Source organism: Rhopilema esculentum, chromosome 16 (assembly GCF_057945365.1).
Source record: "Rhopilema esculentum isolate cy_ngs chromosome 16, ASM5794536v1, whole genome shotgun sequence".
Classification (NCBI taxonomy): Eukaryota; Metazoa; Cnidaria; class Scyphozoa; order Rhizostomeae; family Rhizostomatidae; genus Rhopilema; species Rhopilema esculentum.
In genome coordinates this window covers 140,434-156,815 of record NC_142830.1, presented here as the reverse complement: position 1 = coordinate 156,815, position 16,382 = coordinate 140,434, and the positions used below count along the sequence as shown (strand labels likewise).

Sequence of the window (16,382 nt, the reverse complement as noted above, 5' to 3'; positions counted from 1 at the left end):
ATCACCGTCATTAGTGAAGCATGACTATGTCAATGTACTTAATTCTTGAGTTAGGTTCGGCACATGAGAAGCGCGACGTTTGAACCAGGCCTTAATTCTAACCGCTCCAACTGTCTCTATCAATTTTGCGTGATCAATTTTTGCGATAAACGGCTTTCACTTAAATATGGCAGTTTCAAAAGCCCAAATTTTTTAAGATCAGCCAAAGAGGATACAAAGACATAGATACAAAGACATAGGAAATGATGACGCCAATTCTTGGTTGGGTGCACATTGCAAGCCACCTGATAAAAAAGGGATTCAGCCCCAGTGGGAATCTCTAAAATTTTTATTTTCAAAATAAGAAAAACTTTTTGCAGCAATAATTTTTGGAAAAGATATGCAAAAGAAACAAACCTTCAGATTCGTTGACTACCTTAACAGTAACTGGTATAACTACAACTAACTAGTAAATATTAGAAATGAATATTTTAAACTAAAAAAACATCAATTCTTCGGATCCCTTTTAATTTCCTTTACTCGTATGTAGTTAAAACAGAATAGAAGTGGTTGTCAAAATAAGCAAATGTTGCAAATGGAGCTCTTTGAAAATAAACGAAAAATGAGAAAAAAACGTTGATAGGCAATGCAGATACAGAAAGTTGCCGCAGTAAATGCAAGGAGAAGGATGGACAAGTAACTCGCATTTACAATGGCAGGGAGGGACACATTGCTGAAAATCCTAGATAACAACGCTAAGACAAAGTCTTCGAGTTCTTTAAAGTCGAATCATTGCGAAATCCAGTTGCTCTCTAAAGATGTGAATTGTCCAAATCACGTTGTTGTTCGGTTTTCTCGGGTGCATCGACCGAACAAACGTCAATCAAGGTGGGCTTTGAGCTTTGAAAGATCAAAAGTCAAACAACAGTGAGTAAACTTCAGAAAGAAGGATGAAATACTAATTACAAAGCAAATTTAAAACGATTAGAGATCTTAAGTGATCTTCGTTTAAATCAAGATGGACGCGAGATATTCTTTGATCTCTGATGTTGACATTTTACGGAACCCCTGTTCGTTGCAAATTCCAATCTCAACGTTGTCTTCAGTCATCTGTCCTTCGAAACCCTCCTGTAAAAAAAGTCGCATTTTCATACGGTAGAATTCGGTTGAATCATTTCATACGGTTGAATCTCAAAAAAAAGAACAAATAAAATCCAGAATGATTTATAAACTCAGGTAGACCTGTTTTTCTCGACGTTGAATATTTGGGCTATTTAAAGAATAAAGTCGCAAAGACATAAATACAAATACATACAGTTCATTCTATCACAGTCGATTCTATTAAAAAGATTCGATAAAAGACGATTATATAAAAGACAATTCTATCAAAGTGGATTCTATGCAAGTCGATTCTATCAGATTGCCCTGAGATTTGATGAAAAGCCACTAACCTTAAGAGTAAGAACAGCCGTGTGAACTGCGTCCTCAAGTTCGATGTTTTCATTGTACCTGGCGAATTGAATATAGATCAAGTTCATTATGTTTACAATATTTTTAATAATAGATTTAGAACATATTATCTTTTTACAGCTTTCCAACATACTTTTTCCAACATTCATACTTTGATTATTATCATTTTGTAAGGCTAGGATCGGTAAGTGCTGGTAACAGGCTAAGGAAGCTAACCGAGAACACAACCGAGGAAACAAACAACGACAATAACCATGCCAGTGGAGTACCTTTTCTCAAGAAATGTTTTGCCATTGACGAAGTTTTTGCCAAGTGCAGTTGCCTTCCAAGCATAGTATGCTCCCTAAAATAGCAGAAAGATTATAATTCTGGAACTCTTACACAATATCCCTTGCAATTCATAAATTACTCGTTGTAGTGATAAAATGATTTTCCAGCGTTTTATTTCTGGGCCTAAATCACAGGGTGGTGAAAAGTCGTCTAAGCCTATAAATAGTTTTAGAAGGATGGTATCATTTTTGGCTTGCCAGTCAACGAAAAGGCTCGCGAGTCGCTAGAAATACTATATCCTGAAGGGTATTTCAAAAGTCTTTCTCAGCGGGAATTCATCTATACCGAAACAGATGGACAATGCAGATAATGGCAACTCATTACCTATAATGCATATTTGGAAAAAAGCCAGCTGCATCTCTGCAGTAACTGTTCTGTTTTTAAATAAAAAAGGCACCGGATATAAATATCTAATAGAATCATGCAGAAATTTAATAGACATGTAAGAAGCATTTGGCAACAAAACTATTCAAGAACTCACTGATGGGTCACACTGGAACAGGAAAGGTCGGTCTTCATCCCATCCGCATATCAGCAATGAAACCCCGAATGGTCTAACTCCACTAAAAGGAAAAAGGGTTATAAACGATAAAAAATCAAGGCATTTCAGAACATTTGAATCAAATTCTTTAAAGTACTCGTTCAAGTATTTGCTAGTTCGAAAGTATTCGCTAGTTCAACACAGGCATATTATGACGTCACTTTGACCATACTAAACTACATACCAAACAAAAACCAAACATCAAACCAAGTATAGAAATATAAACGGAAATAAAGTGGCTTTACCCTTGTTGAGTATACTCCTGCATGACCGAAGACACTTGTTGTACGAGCTGAGACGTGGGTATTGTCTCTTCGTATTTTAAATGGTAATTCGCAGCTAACCTTCGGGCTTCTCTTACCAACAATCTTAAAATATAAAATTTGTTATTTGTTAGATTGCTAATTCATCTGTAGGAAAGGAAAAACAATCAATCCCGATATAAAATTTTCGTAGGTTCTCTTATCATCAAACATTTTTATATTAGTTATCTAATAACAACCTATTATTTCCTATCCTGATTTTCAGATTTAAAAACAAATTTGCGTCTAAACTACTCATTTTAGGAAATCCAATAACAGAAAAGACGACAATCTACGACCAGTTGCTGTCGCAATAAATTAAAATATGATGCTGCAGGTGGAAATTACAAACAAAGGGAAACGATATTTTCAAGACAGAGTCATTTTTGTGGTTATCAGTTGATAATTAGCACCTTACATAAATAACAAGTGTCTGCATATTACTAGGAACAAGTCTCACTATCACAATAATGAATATGGATATCTAATATAGTTGTTCAATAGTGAAATGAAAGCGAAGGTGTAGAGAGCTTTATTTCATCTGATCTTAGTATCCGATTAGAAACATTTCTTACTTCAAACCGACATTTTGATAGCTCATATATATTGATATTCTATAAAGCATTAGCATTGATTTTCATAAAACTTTCCTTGAATTCTTTATAACTGTAAAAATACGAGTGGATATTTGGAGGGTTCAGGCTACAGGTACCCATCAAATATTACACAAAAGGTTTTACGACTCATATAAATAGAGTGTTCTTTTTAGTCCAAACTTCATGTTCATTTTTGTAGGACTTGTCACAATGATTGGAAATTGAAGAAAGCATTCACAATTAACGTCAATACTCACTAAGGGGAGGAGGGGGGCATAAAAGTGGCCTAAGCGAGGCTGCTTGTAAAATAGAGATAGTACGGATGAAGGCGACTATAATGAGAGTCATTCCAAATTAATTTAGAAAGGTTGTAACCTACTATCTCAGAAATAGCGGAATTTGTTACCAAATATAGTTGGGTCGAAATCTACGGTTCCGTGACAACTTTTACAAGACCTTGTTTTGGAAGTTGTTTTTGGTATTTTAAAGTACGCTCTACAAAATGGACCTGGACACATTTTGACTTTCGATGGACGTTGGCGGAAATGACGTCTTAAAATAGGCACATGGAAAATCTTTTTTACGGCCATAATTTGAGACAGGTATGTCTAGTTCATCAAAGTAATACACTATTCGACTCATTGTGAGTAAAGCTTTCGACTAATGTACATTATAACATTTTGACGATTTCGGCAAATTATGGTATGACGTCACTGTTTGAACTCAAAAACAATATATTGATCCAGAGGTGCAAAATTTTTTATCTAATTCTATTCAAAGAAATAATTTGCATCAAAGGGGAAAACAAATAATCAAGCTTGAAATATTTTGTCTATTTTAATTTACTTCCATTCCAGTTCTATAAATTGTGTGTTCACAGTCTACAAAAAAGCAACCAAAGGGATACTAAGTACCTTTGACATATTCCTCAAAATGATTATAAAGCAGTATCTTTTAATGGTTTAATGTTGTTTTATAGCCTTGGACTATACCATGACAGAAGCTTTGGAAATGAATACAATCTTGGATTCACGCTAACACAAAGAATTCAAATGAACTAATTAAAATTCTTCAGCTCGGAAACGATATATTTATGAATTATATATATAGGCACTCAACTATGGCAGACATCCTGCTACAGAAAAGACAATGTTTTGGTATTTATAACCAAATACCTTTTCTAATAATCCTACTACCTGGCTAAAAGGAATATTTCAGGTAACTTTATTTCCCAAATTTATCCTATTTGAATTCATGACCATTCTTTTTTACCTTTAGTTAGAAACACATATTTCTGGCATAATATTTTCCATCCAGACAACCTGTTGACAATTTTTATCAGCCAGCCCCCCCCCCCCCTTGTATAAGTCTCCCTTATGAGGATTTATGATAGCTAACACTAACCCTTTTGATTAGCTAAAACTTTTATTTACTTTCTACTACATAGAAACTAGCATATTGTTATGAACAAATGAACAAAGCACATTCACATACCAGAAAATGTTCAGGAGTGCTTCTGAACTCGTATCAAAGATAACTGAATAGGATTTCATTATACATATATGTTTTGGAAAGGCATGCTATTGAAATAGTGCCTAACTGCCAAAATATACAGGGCTTATATGACATGGGAGTCTTAAGGGCAACAGCAGTGAAAATAGTTCAACTTAAAATAAAAAAAGTTCATTATTTATAAAAAGTTTATAAAAAGTTCATAATAACATTGAGAATGTACCTGAAGTCTGGACCCATGCCACTATAAACCATGCCAATATTCTTTGTTATCATTTCAATCTTAAAAAGAATTGTGTGCAAATTTTAACATCTTAACAAAAACAATCTGAAAGATCCTGATGTAAATAATTAGAAACAGTCTAAACACTGATCCCTCTGAAACAAACATGGTCCATTTAGCCCAAAAAAGACATGGATGTTTATATCCTAAATGATGCAATTTTCTCATTTTCTGTCAATAAATGCAGGGAAGTCACAGGGACCTGAACCTTTTACTTTACAAACTTTTATTTTAACAGGACCCTTAGTGAAAGCAGTATTATCTTTACTGAAAAGGCTATCCTGTATAAATATGGTAGATTATTATTATTATTAAGCTGTGCAAATTTATCGAAATTTAAAACTCTGCCAGCCTCAATCTGTTTTGCATTGCCTCATAAAAAGACCATGAGAAAAATTATGGGATAATATTTCATCAACAGAATAGCACACATATTCAAATTGATTTAACCATGAAAAAGATGAATATCATGTAAGGAGGGTTGGCCATTTTAGGTAAGCTCCTGCTTCCCTCAACACTCCCCTCAGAAGCTGAGGGGGGCTACGAATCACTCTCCTAAACTGAACATAAAGGAAAAATGCTCCTCTTGAATTCAAAGGCTTTATTCTTAGAAGCTTATGACAAAAGACAACCAGCCTTTTTCTCAAATAGACCAATATTAATTTCAACTTTACCCTGGTGAATAGAGAAAATATAATTCATGAGAAACGTCTTTAGCAATCATATATGTATTATTTTCGTATATTTATCATCTTCATACTATTTCAATAGCTTCTGCAAACATTCAAACTGCTAATTTGCAAAAGTTAAATGATGAATGAGCAAACCTTGCTAACAGTTGCTTCCTCATACAATATTGACTTTTGCTTCTTTTCTGCAGCTAGAACAACTCCATTTGATGCTGAAAGGATTCATTTAGGTAGTTAATGTAAAGATAGAGAAAAATAATAAAAAAATTGGTTAGAAAGGAGAACATACACGAGGAAATAGCCCTACCATAAAATTACGAATTATTCAGGAAATTATACATAGATAATTGGAACTTTGGTTACCTTTAATTCCAACAGAAGGCCCCCCTCCAGCCACAGCAGCAAGTGCATATTCTATTTGAACCAACTTTCCTGATGGACTTAAAAAGATAGAGAAAAACATTTTGAAATATAATGGCAATGTTCAATTTGATGGGAGGACAGGATTTGGGAAAACAAAATGAGAGAAAATGAGAGCATGTGATTCTACCAAGGCAGGACTCTGAAACCAGTGATTTTGCATATTGTTTTTAAGCCCAAAGCTGCACCAATAGCACTCTCCTCCACATCCCTCTTTACCAAGTGCACAGGGGACCATGGCAGCATCCATTGCAATGCATCAGATCTGCTAGGAGAGAGGACATCCCAAAACAGAGGGGCCATCATGGCCATTACAACTCACCTGGGGCATATTGGCCCCCCCCCTCTCAACGGCCTTGACAGCAGTTAGTAAACTGAAATTCTGTGAGAAATGAATAATGCCCCTTCTCATCATTGATCTTTGTGAAGATGTAGGTTGTATCTGTCCTTATCTGGAATATTTCTACCAAACCTGGTGATGGGTTCCCTCACACTATAAAAGTTGTCAACAACAGCCTCAGAGCCAGCCAAAGATAAAGCAATATCATAGGCAATGACTGCAAGAAATATTCTGAACTGTACTTTAAACTAATCTTTAAGGGGCTGTGTCACACCTTTGTAAACAGACCAAAATTCACAGGACTTTGTGCCTTTTTGCACATTTGGATAATGGCGGATGGTGCTCCAATGCTTCAATAAGTACAATAAATTGTATTTTCCGAGTGTATTTACCAAACATGGAAAGGACATTGCTATATTTCCACATTTGTACTGACTATCCTGTCGACAAGAAATGTGTAAAGCAATTAGTCTGGGTCAAGGAAATGAAGTTTCATTCAATCAATGGCGAAGATATTTCCTTTCTCTTGATGAATTGCCATGGCAATAGACACTTAACAAAAAAATGATCGCTACAAAATTGTCTTGCAAACTTTTAAAAATGTTTTTGGTCATAATTTGCACTGGTAAGGTAGGTTTTTTAGTGTCATTTCAGCCAATTTCTATAAACTGACTCCTTTGAGTTTCTGTATCCAGGCTGTAAAAGTGGTATTTATTTTCTTGCGTCACCGTCCTTTATCCAAAGAAATATGGTGATAAGACTAAAGAAAAGTCCTTTATTATTTGTTTCCTTTCATGAGACATACACAAATTCACATGGCACGATGAGCACAAATACAAAACACTGTTTTGTTCCATATTGATCTTCCTATTGTATGCTGGTTGTTTCACCCAAAAATATTTCGCTCAACTGGCATGTTGTCCCACGAGATATCCCTTCTGACAAAGCCTGTTCAAGGTTGTGGCCACAAATGTTTTCTGCTTGCTTTGTTCACCGATGAGAGTACAATATACACGACTTCATTGATACTTGGGTTACAAGACACAGCTGCTAGGCCCTGGAAGTCAAGACAGCATAGGCCTGTTCTCTGACTGAATTGAGGAGAATCGATGATATCTCAAAATTTTGAAAAGCTATCGAGAAGCTGTTTTTTTGGAATCAGCATTAATTTCTGTACTAGAAATGGGAAATAAAATTGTAATTGCACTTTTGGGTTTTTTACAAAAAATTTTTGTTTCCCTGAATCAGGTTCCTGCAAAATTCTTTAACAGAATTTGTCTAATTGTACTACTGCTGAAACCAACCAAACAAGGCTTATTGGAGGTATTTTTATATGAAACTCACTGAAAATATAGAAAATAAATGAAAAAAGCATTATAAAATTTGTCATTTAATTTTTTTACTTTTAAGTTTATACTTTCATTGCAACAGACTGAGAAGCTAAAGAGAAACACACTGCAGAGGGGTTTGCATCTTTGAGAATCGCTAGGAAAATATTAAGTTTTAGGCCAACTGGAGCATCAAAAATCAGCTTGTGCTTCCACAGACTGGTTTATTTTGCTAAAATAACATACCAAAGTTCATGCAAAAAATGGAGTATCTATCGTCTATCTTTTGGAAGCGCTGTTTGGAAGATTATACTGCATTTTGAAAATCACTCAATTCTCGAAAGTTGTGTGTTGCGATCTATTAAATGGCAAAATATTGGCCATCTTCATTTCCCAGAGAACAATTGGCACAACAGCCGTGAAGAGGTCCAAGGTGCAAGCACAAGAAGTCCAACGTAGCTGCAAGCATATGCATGTTTTTCATCCTGGTCTTAATAGCAATAACAAGGGCCTATAAAATCTTAGGCAAAGCCTATGGTGATGGATATAGGAGCATTTTTCAAAATGTGGTTTTTAGTCAAAAAAAGCTGTTAACTTGAGCCTCATAGTGTGATCTTGCTGCCCTTTCCAAGCCCACTTTTTAATTTAACTAGAATATAATTATTTAAGAATTTCTGTGCACCATTCAAGATCTGAATAATTTGTAGAGCAAAATAACAAGATTATTTATTGTGCACCTTCTAAGGCTTGTATTAATAAACATGTTTGATCTTATATACCTTCTACATTTATCTTGTAAGTTGGATAAATATTTTTCAGATTACAGTACTACTAGTATCACAGATTTACTCAAAATTGATAGAAAATTCCACAAACTGGCCTACAGTGACAAAGAATTTTGCCCGAAAGTAGCTGATATATAAATAACTGAAAGTTCTCTTTACCTGAATGTAGTTAAACTAAAACTGTAACGCTCTGACGACATCTTTAAACTCAGTCACAAGTACTTTCTTGAAACAAGTATTTAGGCCGAAATGACAAAGCTATTGTGGAGGCCTGGTAACTAGTCTAGAGAGACACGAGGCGATGCAAAGCGAGCTGCCGTTCTTTTTCCAATTTACTCGCCGACATGGGTCGTATGCACGCACCAGGGTAAATACATGTTTTTTTCAGAGTTTCCTGCGAACTTCAATGATAAGCATATGATCGATTTGGTTTGGCTTCTCAATTGCTTCTTATTCAAAGCTCTAAGTACGGATCGATCTATAAAAGAGTAAAGTTTGTTCGGGAATAGCTTTTTAGGCCGCAGAAGAATATGGCCTACTTCACAAAATTCAAATTTGATGTAGTAGCCGTTCGCCAGCAATTTGTTATTCTGATACCCAAAGGATATTATTAAATGTAAAATCGAAAAAATAAAGTTCAAGAAAAGCTTACAATGTTTATGCAGGCCCCCTAGCGCAGCTTCAACAAGTGTTCTAGCAAATCTTTATGTAACTAATGTTTTTCCTTTTCCAGAAAGGGCATCTCTGGCTCAGCGTTGCCCTTCAGAAGAAGTGTCCCAACGGTAAGTGTACATGGGCAAATTGGATTTAATACAATATTTTTCAACAAATTAACAAAGTTCTGAAGATCATTGTTAATTTGCATTATATGTCTCACAGGTAAGTAAAAGAAAGCTTATCATGACTTGAATGTTTAAATTAAAATCATTAGGTGCTAAAAGTATCATAATAAGTCAAAGTTAAAGAGCTGAAATAGAGACATATTACAACTTAAACTGTATGATCTAAGTTATAATTATGATATAAAGGTTTTTTAGTATTACTTTCCCTTTGGAAAAACATGCTGCGGTACAAAGCAACAGAAAAGTTTATTTGTTAAAAAAATTAAGTTACTGGGATCTTTCTTGTTGGGTTATTGGTCTTGAACTAGCCTCTTTTTTCATATGATGCAAGGGTTCCAGATTTTCCAGTCCAATATAAAACATCTTGACATTGAGTTTTTTGCTCTTTTTGGGACTTCTCTGCTACATTGCTTTTTGCCTCTTTATCTTATCTGTCAGCTGTATCTATGCTACAGTCTTCAGATGTTTGTAATCCTTGAGACTCAACACAGTTTTGTCTCCACCACACCACAGCTTTACATCCACAAATATATGTTGTTCTAAGTACTGGTATATCAGTTCCTCTGTAACTATGTATCTTCACACTGGTTCACACAGATTCTTTTTATCAGTGAGATACTCTCTTTGCCATAACACCAAATGCCTCATCTTTTCGCTTTCTCATTCTACATTTTCTACACACTCAACAACAAGCAGGGCAATTTCTTGGTTCATTAATTTATCCGCAATGCTTTTATACATTTAGGGTGATGCTAAACTGACTTAGATCCTTCTGACTGTGGGTTCCCAGGTATATTATGAGACCCTCTAGATCCAAAGTTAAGTTTCATTTTTTGTGGAGATCCATGTCTGCTAAGCTCACTCGCAGATCCACTTACTTGCTTTGTAACTCAAGCAACATCTTTATTCATCTTTTTCTATATGTTCTCTGTGTTTCTGCATGTATATAACTACATTCCTTGGTGCTTGATCTTTCTCTTTCTCAGTGTTCCTCATTTTATCAGATATGATGCTATCAAAAGCTCACAGGCAAGATTTTATAATTCTAAGAAATAGTTATCAAACCTCTCAGTTTGTGGTGCATGATTCCAGCCCTGCTTCTAAAATAGCAGCAATATTGCGCACCTCAGCCATTTGCTTTTCAATTAGAAACTTTGTCTTGTTGCCCTGGAAATCATCTTTTAATTACAGCAATCACTGTTCAGAGAATTGCGTGACAGGATATGCATTTGAAACAATGAAAAACCTTCTGTGTTGGTTTAGTGTGATGAAAGAACCACTCTAAATCTGCCTCCCCACTCTTACCATAACAGGAAGTAGACAGTTCAAAGACAAATGCTTTATGATACTTTGGTACCACCAAAGCCAACAAATGGCACAAATAAGATGTAACCATCGAATTATCCATTGTTTTTTCTTTTCCTTATAATATAAAAACCACCTTCTTTCCACCACTGAATTTCTTCTTAGTGTGCATCAATCTTCAGTCCTTTGAAACAGGGCTGCAACCATAATGCATCAATGTCTGTGACATTGCCATCTTCATCAAACATGTAAGTGTTGAAAATCTCTCTTCCCATTTCTCTGATGATGAACATGAATGTTCAATATTTCTGTTCTTCAGATTGGATTTTCATTACAGCATTTACATACAGTTATGTTGTTTGAAAACTACTTTTAAAAGCTGCCTTTGCGTGTCCACAAATGTTTACTTTTATACTGCCCCTGAGTTGAGAGGCATTTGAGCCTTTGCTTTGATGTTATATAATAAACAAGTGGTCAATAGAAGTATATTTAGGATTCGCAAATGTAGAAATGTTTTTTTCAGCATGGTTAACTACCTAATCCGCACTTTCACTGGAATCTAGTTTATATTTACTACTGCTGCCATGATGATTTTTTTTGTTAATGATGGGCAAATTCCTCAAAAAGTCCTGTACTCTGATTAATGATCAATAACCTGAGCAGCAAGATTTTTCTTAGTTGCAGGATATAATAAACCTAACAATGTGGATCAACTTTCAACTAAACGATTGTGTTTGAACTTTCTAGTGGCTGAAACTGACATCAGAGGATGTTAAAGAACAAATATACAAGCTGGCAAAGAAGGGTCTTACTCCTTCCCAAATAGGTTTGTGGCTGAAATGGTCTATGAAAACATTTTGTTAAATGTAGTTGTTGATTTCTCTCTTCCATTAAAGGAAAGTTTGCTTGTTTAGGAAGATGTTGTATGAAATTACTGGAAAGAGCCAGTTGCTATGTTACTAATAGAAGCTTTTTTAAGCTATTTACATCTTAATTGTAAATTTACGATGTGACATCAACTCGGCTTAGCCCAGGCCTTCTGTTTTTTTCTAAGAACCAAACTGCCTGTCTTTATATATTATCAAATTAAAATTTGCCTCTGAGAAAAAACTATTGTAGATGGGATATTTTTTATTGAAGATGAACATACAGCTGCTCCAGGTGGCAAAGTTGCATGAATATTGGTCTCAAGATTACTTCTCGAGATGTATTTTAACAAGTCAAGAATGGGAATTGGAAAAAACCTTCTGCCATAAATCTTAATTTGCCACTGATGATTTTCACTGACAAGCATATGTCTGAGTATCATTTGCTGACAGATGAAATATTCTGAGGCAATTTATGAAATGCAATTTTTCAATCATTTTATATGAGCCTATAGATTATTTGACCCTAGTGCATCAAAAAGCTCACTGTCCTCTAACTTTTCATGGACACTGAAGTGTGCAATCTTTTTACATTACTAGTTTTCTACATACAGCTAATGCAAGTTTTTCTTTTTATTCTTGTGTTTCCCATTGTAGTATATATTTGTCCATATTTTTCTATCAAGGTGTCATTTTGAGAGATTCTCATGGTGTTGCACAAGTACGATATGTAACAGGCAATAAAATTCTTCGAATTTTGAAAGCCAAAGGTAACCTTGTGTTAATTTTTAGTGAATAAATTGCTAGTGAGATGTATTTGATGAACTTGCACTGTTAATCTTTGAGTTCCAACTTGAGGCCTTTTTGTCCAACAATATTTTTAAAAGGAGTACAATATTGACGGGTCTGAGGGGTCATAAGACTATCAGCGCTTTCATGTTCAGAAATTAATGCGCGCTGCCAAAAACTCACGCGATATGGGTGGGACACGCTTAAATCAAACTGATTTGATAATACAGAACAATAAAGTTTTTTCTATTGGAACACTAAACTTGACAAAACCTTGAAATGAACTAAATTCTTTATTGTATATATAGTTACATTCATGTTTCCTTCAACAAGGCCAAGTTTCTAGATTTTATTATCCACATCCAACTCTGGCGATGCTCTTTTGGTGATTTATTTTCATTCTCTGTATCAATTTGAAGAATTTATCCCCAGCTCCCAATGCTATTTTCCCATTCATCTGTATTCCAAAGAGAGCGATTTCCACAAATGATTGATCAATCTGACGTTATCACGTAATGGAAACTAGGATTCAATGTCAAACTTTCCGTTTCCAGAAAGAGTTTCTCAAGTGGATTGAACTATCAGCATCCAGTAATCGCTCTTTTCAAGAGAAATGTTATCATTGGATGCACTACTAATCGCCCCTAAAGGAAACATGGGGCGCATGCCTGCAGGCTCACATGCCTCACAATTGCCTTACCTTCTAAATGGTTTTCTAAATCTATGATTACCACCAGTTTGTAAACAAACTATTTCATGCCATGTTCTATAACAAGAATAATTAAGCAATAATGGTTTGTTTTCATTAGTAACTTGATCTTTCATTCAGGAGTACCACAATTTATTGGAATTTACTGTTAATGCCATTCTTGTCCCTTGTGGAAAAGGCGTGTTTTTGCACGGGTGTTGGCAAGGGAGACTGTCTTGTGAAAGAAAGAAGCCTGTCAAACATGCTGTCCATGATGACATCATTCGACAAGCATATATCTGAAAAATATGATGACTTGTTTAGTCTGAGACAGCTATGAAAAATATATGCATGTTTCCACATATTTGTGCATTCAAATTCAATACAATCATTTCTTTTTTCTGCAAAGTGTGTAAAGTTTTTTTTAATCTTGATAACAGGGCTTGCACCAGCACTCCCAGAAGATCTTTACTGTCTCATTAAAAAGGCTGTAGCTGTGAGAAAGCATTTAGAAAGAAACAGAAAGGTGGGTTCTGGCAGTTGCCTGTTTATGTTGAATGAGTTCAGCTCTCTTTTCCAGCTAAGTTCTAGCTTGCTTCAATTGACATGAACTTGATTTATTGATCTCAGTTTTTGTTGTTTTCTTTTTGCCAAGTAATGCCATTGATGAGTTTTACAGACAAGCATATGTCTGAGTTTCATTTGCTGACATATTGTAACATTCTGAGGCATTATGATTATTTTACTGGAAACATTCCAAACACTTTCTTGTGGGCTTTTCAACTATCTTAAAGGTGATAGGTATTGTATTGTATTGCTAACAAGCATCAGAAGATAGTTTTAGGATGCTGAGAAGTTACTTCCTCTCAATTTGACCACACCTTGTGATTCCTATACCTGGAAATACAGAGAGCTGATAACTCACCTCACTCTGAGTGAAAATTAGGTCATGTCCGGGGCTCAAGCCACATTCCCTTGAATCTGTAGTCAGCAACCCTAACTGCTGAGCCTTTTTCACATTTTATTTTAAATGAGGTTGTTCTACTACTACCACTTTCAGTGCAAAATTCTTTTCTTTTCAGAAGGTATGTATATGTGAAATAGTTATCTAACTTTTTTATAGGATAAAGATTCAAAATTCAGATTGATTCTTATTGAGGCAAGGATCCACAGACTTGCTCGCTATTACAAAGCAAAGAGAGTCCTGGCACCCAATTGGAAATAGTGAGTTTTGTTGTGAAATTAGCAGATAATATGATGTACCTGTTGGGTTAACTGACTGGTTTTTTCAAAGGGCCTAGCCAGCCAAAGCATGCATTTAATAATCTAATTAAGTTGTTAGCTTATCGTCAAGTTGTTTTAGAAATGAAGGTCACAGTTTTTTTCCAATGCCGGATATGGCAAACATAAAATTTCTATCAGTTAATTTGCTTGAGTGAAAAGGTGCAAATCCTAGGTAAAATTCAGATGTCAGTTTGCAGTGCATAATTGAGTAGGTTGCAACGGCAATCCAATTATCAAATAAATACCACTTAAAATCATGGCATTCATTTCAATCATTTTTGACCTAGCAAGTCTGTTTTACATGTTTAGATGCAGTGGCTGCTTTTCAGAATTACTTTCATGGTCCTTCAAATGAGTACTATTTGTAAACATTGTGACATACCAGTGTCATAAATCAGCTTTTTTGCAGGGAAGTTAACTAGTAAACAAGAAATTTTGCAATAAAGATTGTTTTCTTACACAGTAAAGATTTGATCATTAAGTCAAAGAACAAATTAATGCAATGTCATATGGATACTTCGTAATATTTCTTACCTCTAAGGTTTCTTTATTCGACATATCTTTCATTTCTCTCTTCAAATTACTTTTCAGCAAAGTTCTGTTTAGGTTGGGAAATAAATTGGTTAAGAAACGTTTGTTAATTGCGACTTCTTGCCAATGCAATTTTTTAATTTTCTTTTCTTTTTTTTTCTAGTGAATCAGCAACTGCCTCAGCTCTTGTTGCGTAAACTTGTAAAACTTCATTATTGAATGAGAATCATGTAGCAAAGTTCTGTGTCTTAATGTCTGCATTTCTTCACACAACCTCATTTGATTTAGTGGCAAGACAATTTCCTTTGAAATGCTTGTTTCCTGAAATTTCAGTGCAGTTTATGTATGCATGCAATTTGAAGTTTTCTCCACAAGACAGTGATTGTCTGATGTGAAAAAGGAATATTCAACTTATTCTTTTTATTTGGGTCATTGACACAGTATGTAAGCATTGGTATAGTTGATGGCTGGAACGCACAATGAACAAGGATACAAGGAAATAAAAATCATTGAATGCATGCACAAGCAGCAATTGAACATCAGATACAAAGGAATTCAGATGAATTTTTGTTTCTGACTATTCATATCACAAAGATATCAGAATCACATGTAGCAATTTTAAACCAATGCCGATACGAAGAAATAGAAGTAGAAGTTTTAAATTCAAACAGAAGTGCTGGGAATTATTGGAATTTTGGGACAGTGAAATTGCAAGTAAATAAAGTTGTCAAATTTACAAAAGTTTTACGTCAAAAGAGTTATTTTGAAAGACTACCTTCACATGAGTCCTCATATGATCAAACAAGCCTGTGATTTGTCCAAAAAACAATGCCACTTTGGCTCAGAGCATGTCGAGGTGTTGGGAATTACTGAATTTGAGGATAACATCATCTGTACAGGTGAACTTTTAGATCTGGCTGAAATTGCCATCAGGGAATACAATTCTTTTCAAAGTATAAACGAGAAAGTACAACCTGCAGATTGTCAGGTTCGACTGGTTACAAACGTTTAACAAACTACAAGACCTAAAACAAAATTCAGCATACCCGATTGGCAACATACCTTACAGGATTCGAAAGGAATATTCTTTTTTTTTCTGAGATATATTACAAAAACCTTCCAACTGTACTATCAATAAAGATATATTTCATTCTGAATTAGAAAAGGACAGTGTTACAGCTGTCTTTAAGAAGCTATATTCATTGCAAAAAGGAAACTATCGACTAATAACTGTTTTGCCTCCAATATCAGAAGTTGATGAACGTATGATGAAAGGGAAATTAGGCCTTTCCCTGATCTCCTTTTATCAAATATCTGTGCTTTTCGGGAAGGCTACAACACACAGCCGGCATTTATAAGGCTTCTTGATAAATGCAAATCATCCCTAGATAAAAGAAGGATATACTAGAGAGATTTTAATGGATCTTACTGAGGCTTGAGATTGCCTCGATCATGAACTTATGATAGCAAAACTCTCTGCATACGGATTCAGCAAAGGTGCC

At 35.0% G+C, this 16,382-nt stretch overlaps 2 protein-coding genes across 2 annotated transcripts; one reads left to right on the top strand and one right to left on the bottom strand.

Annotated features, from left to right (window-relative positions):
* Positions 1-911: 911 nt before the first annotated feature.
* On the bottom strand, positions 912-8,856 carry LOC135681999 (proteasome subunit alpha type-2). Its single transcript, XM_065196697.2, has 9 exons — positions 8,735-8,856; positions 6,066-6,142; positions 5,841-5,914; positions 4,954-5,012; positions 2,566-2,688; positions 2,261-2,342; positions 1,719-1,792; positions 1,431-1,488; positions 912-1,107 (listed from the first exon to the last, which is right to left on the bottom strand). Exons 1-9 carry the CDS (start codon positions 8,773-8,775, stop codon positions 988-990), a joined length of 708 nt encoding a protein of 235 aa, XP_065052769.1. The 5' UTR covers positions 8,776-8,856; the 3' UTR covers positions 912-987.
* LOC135682000 (small ribosomal subunit protein uS15) lies at positions 8,838-15,118 on the top strand. Its single transcript, XM_065196698.2, has 7 exons — positions 8,838-8,942; positions 9,309-9,357; positions 11,470-11,548; positions 12,275-12,358; positions 13,506-13,591; positions 14,189-14,289; positions 15,044-15,118. Exons 1-7 carry the CDS (start codon positions 8,920-8,922, stop codon positions 15,075-15,077), a joined length of 456 nt encoding a protein of 151 aa, XP_065052770.1. The 5' UTR covers positions 8,838-8,919; the 3' UTR covers positions 15,078-15,118.
* The last annotated feature ends 1,264 nt before the right edge of the window (positions 15,119-16,382 follow it).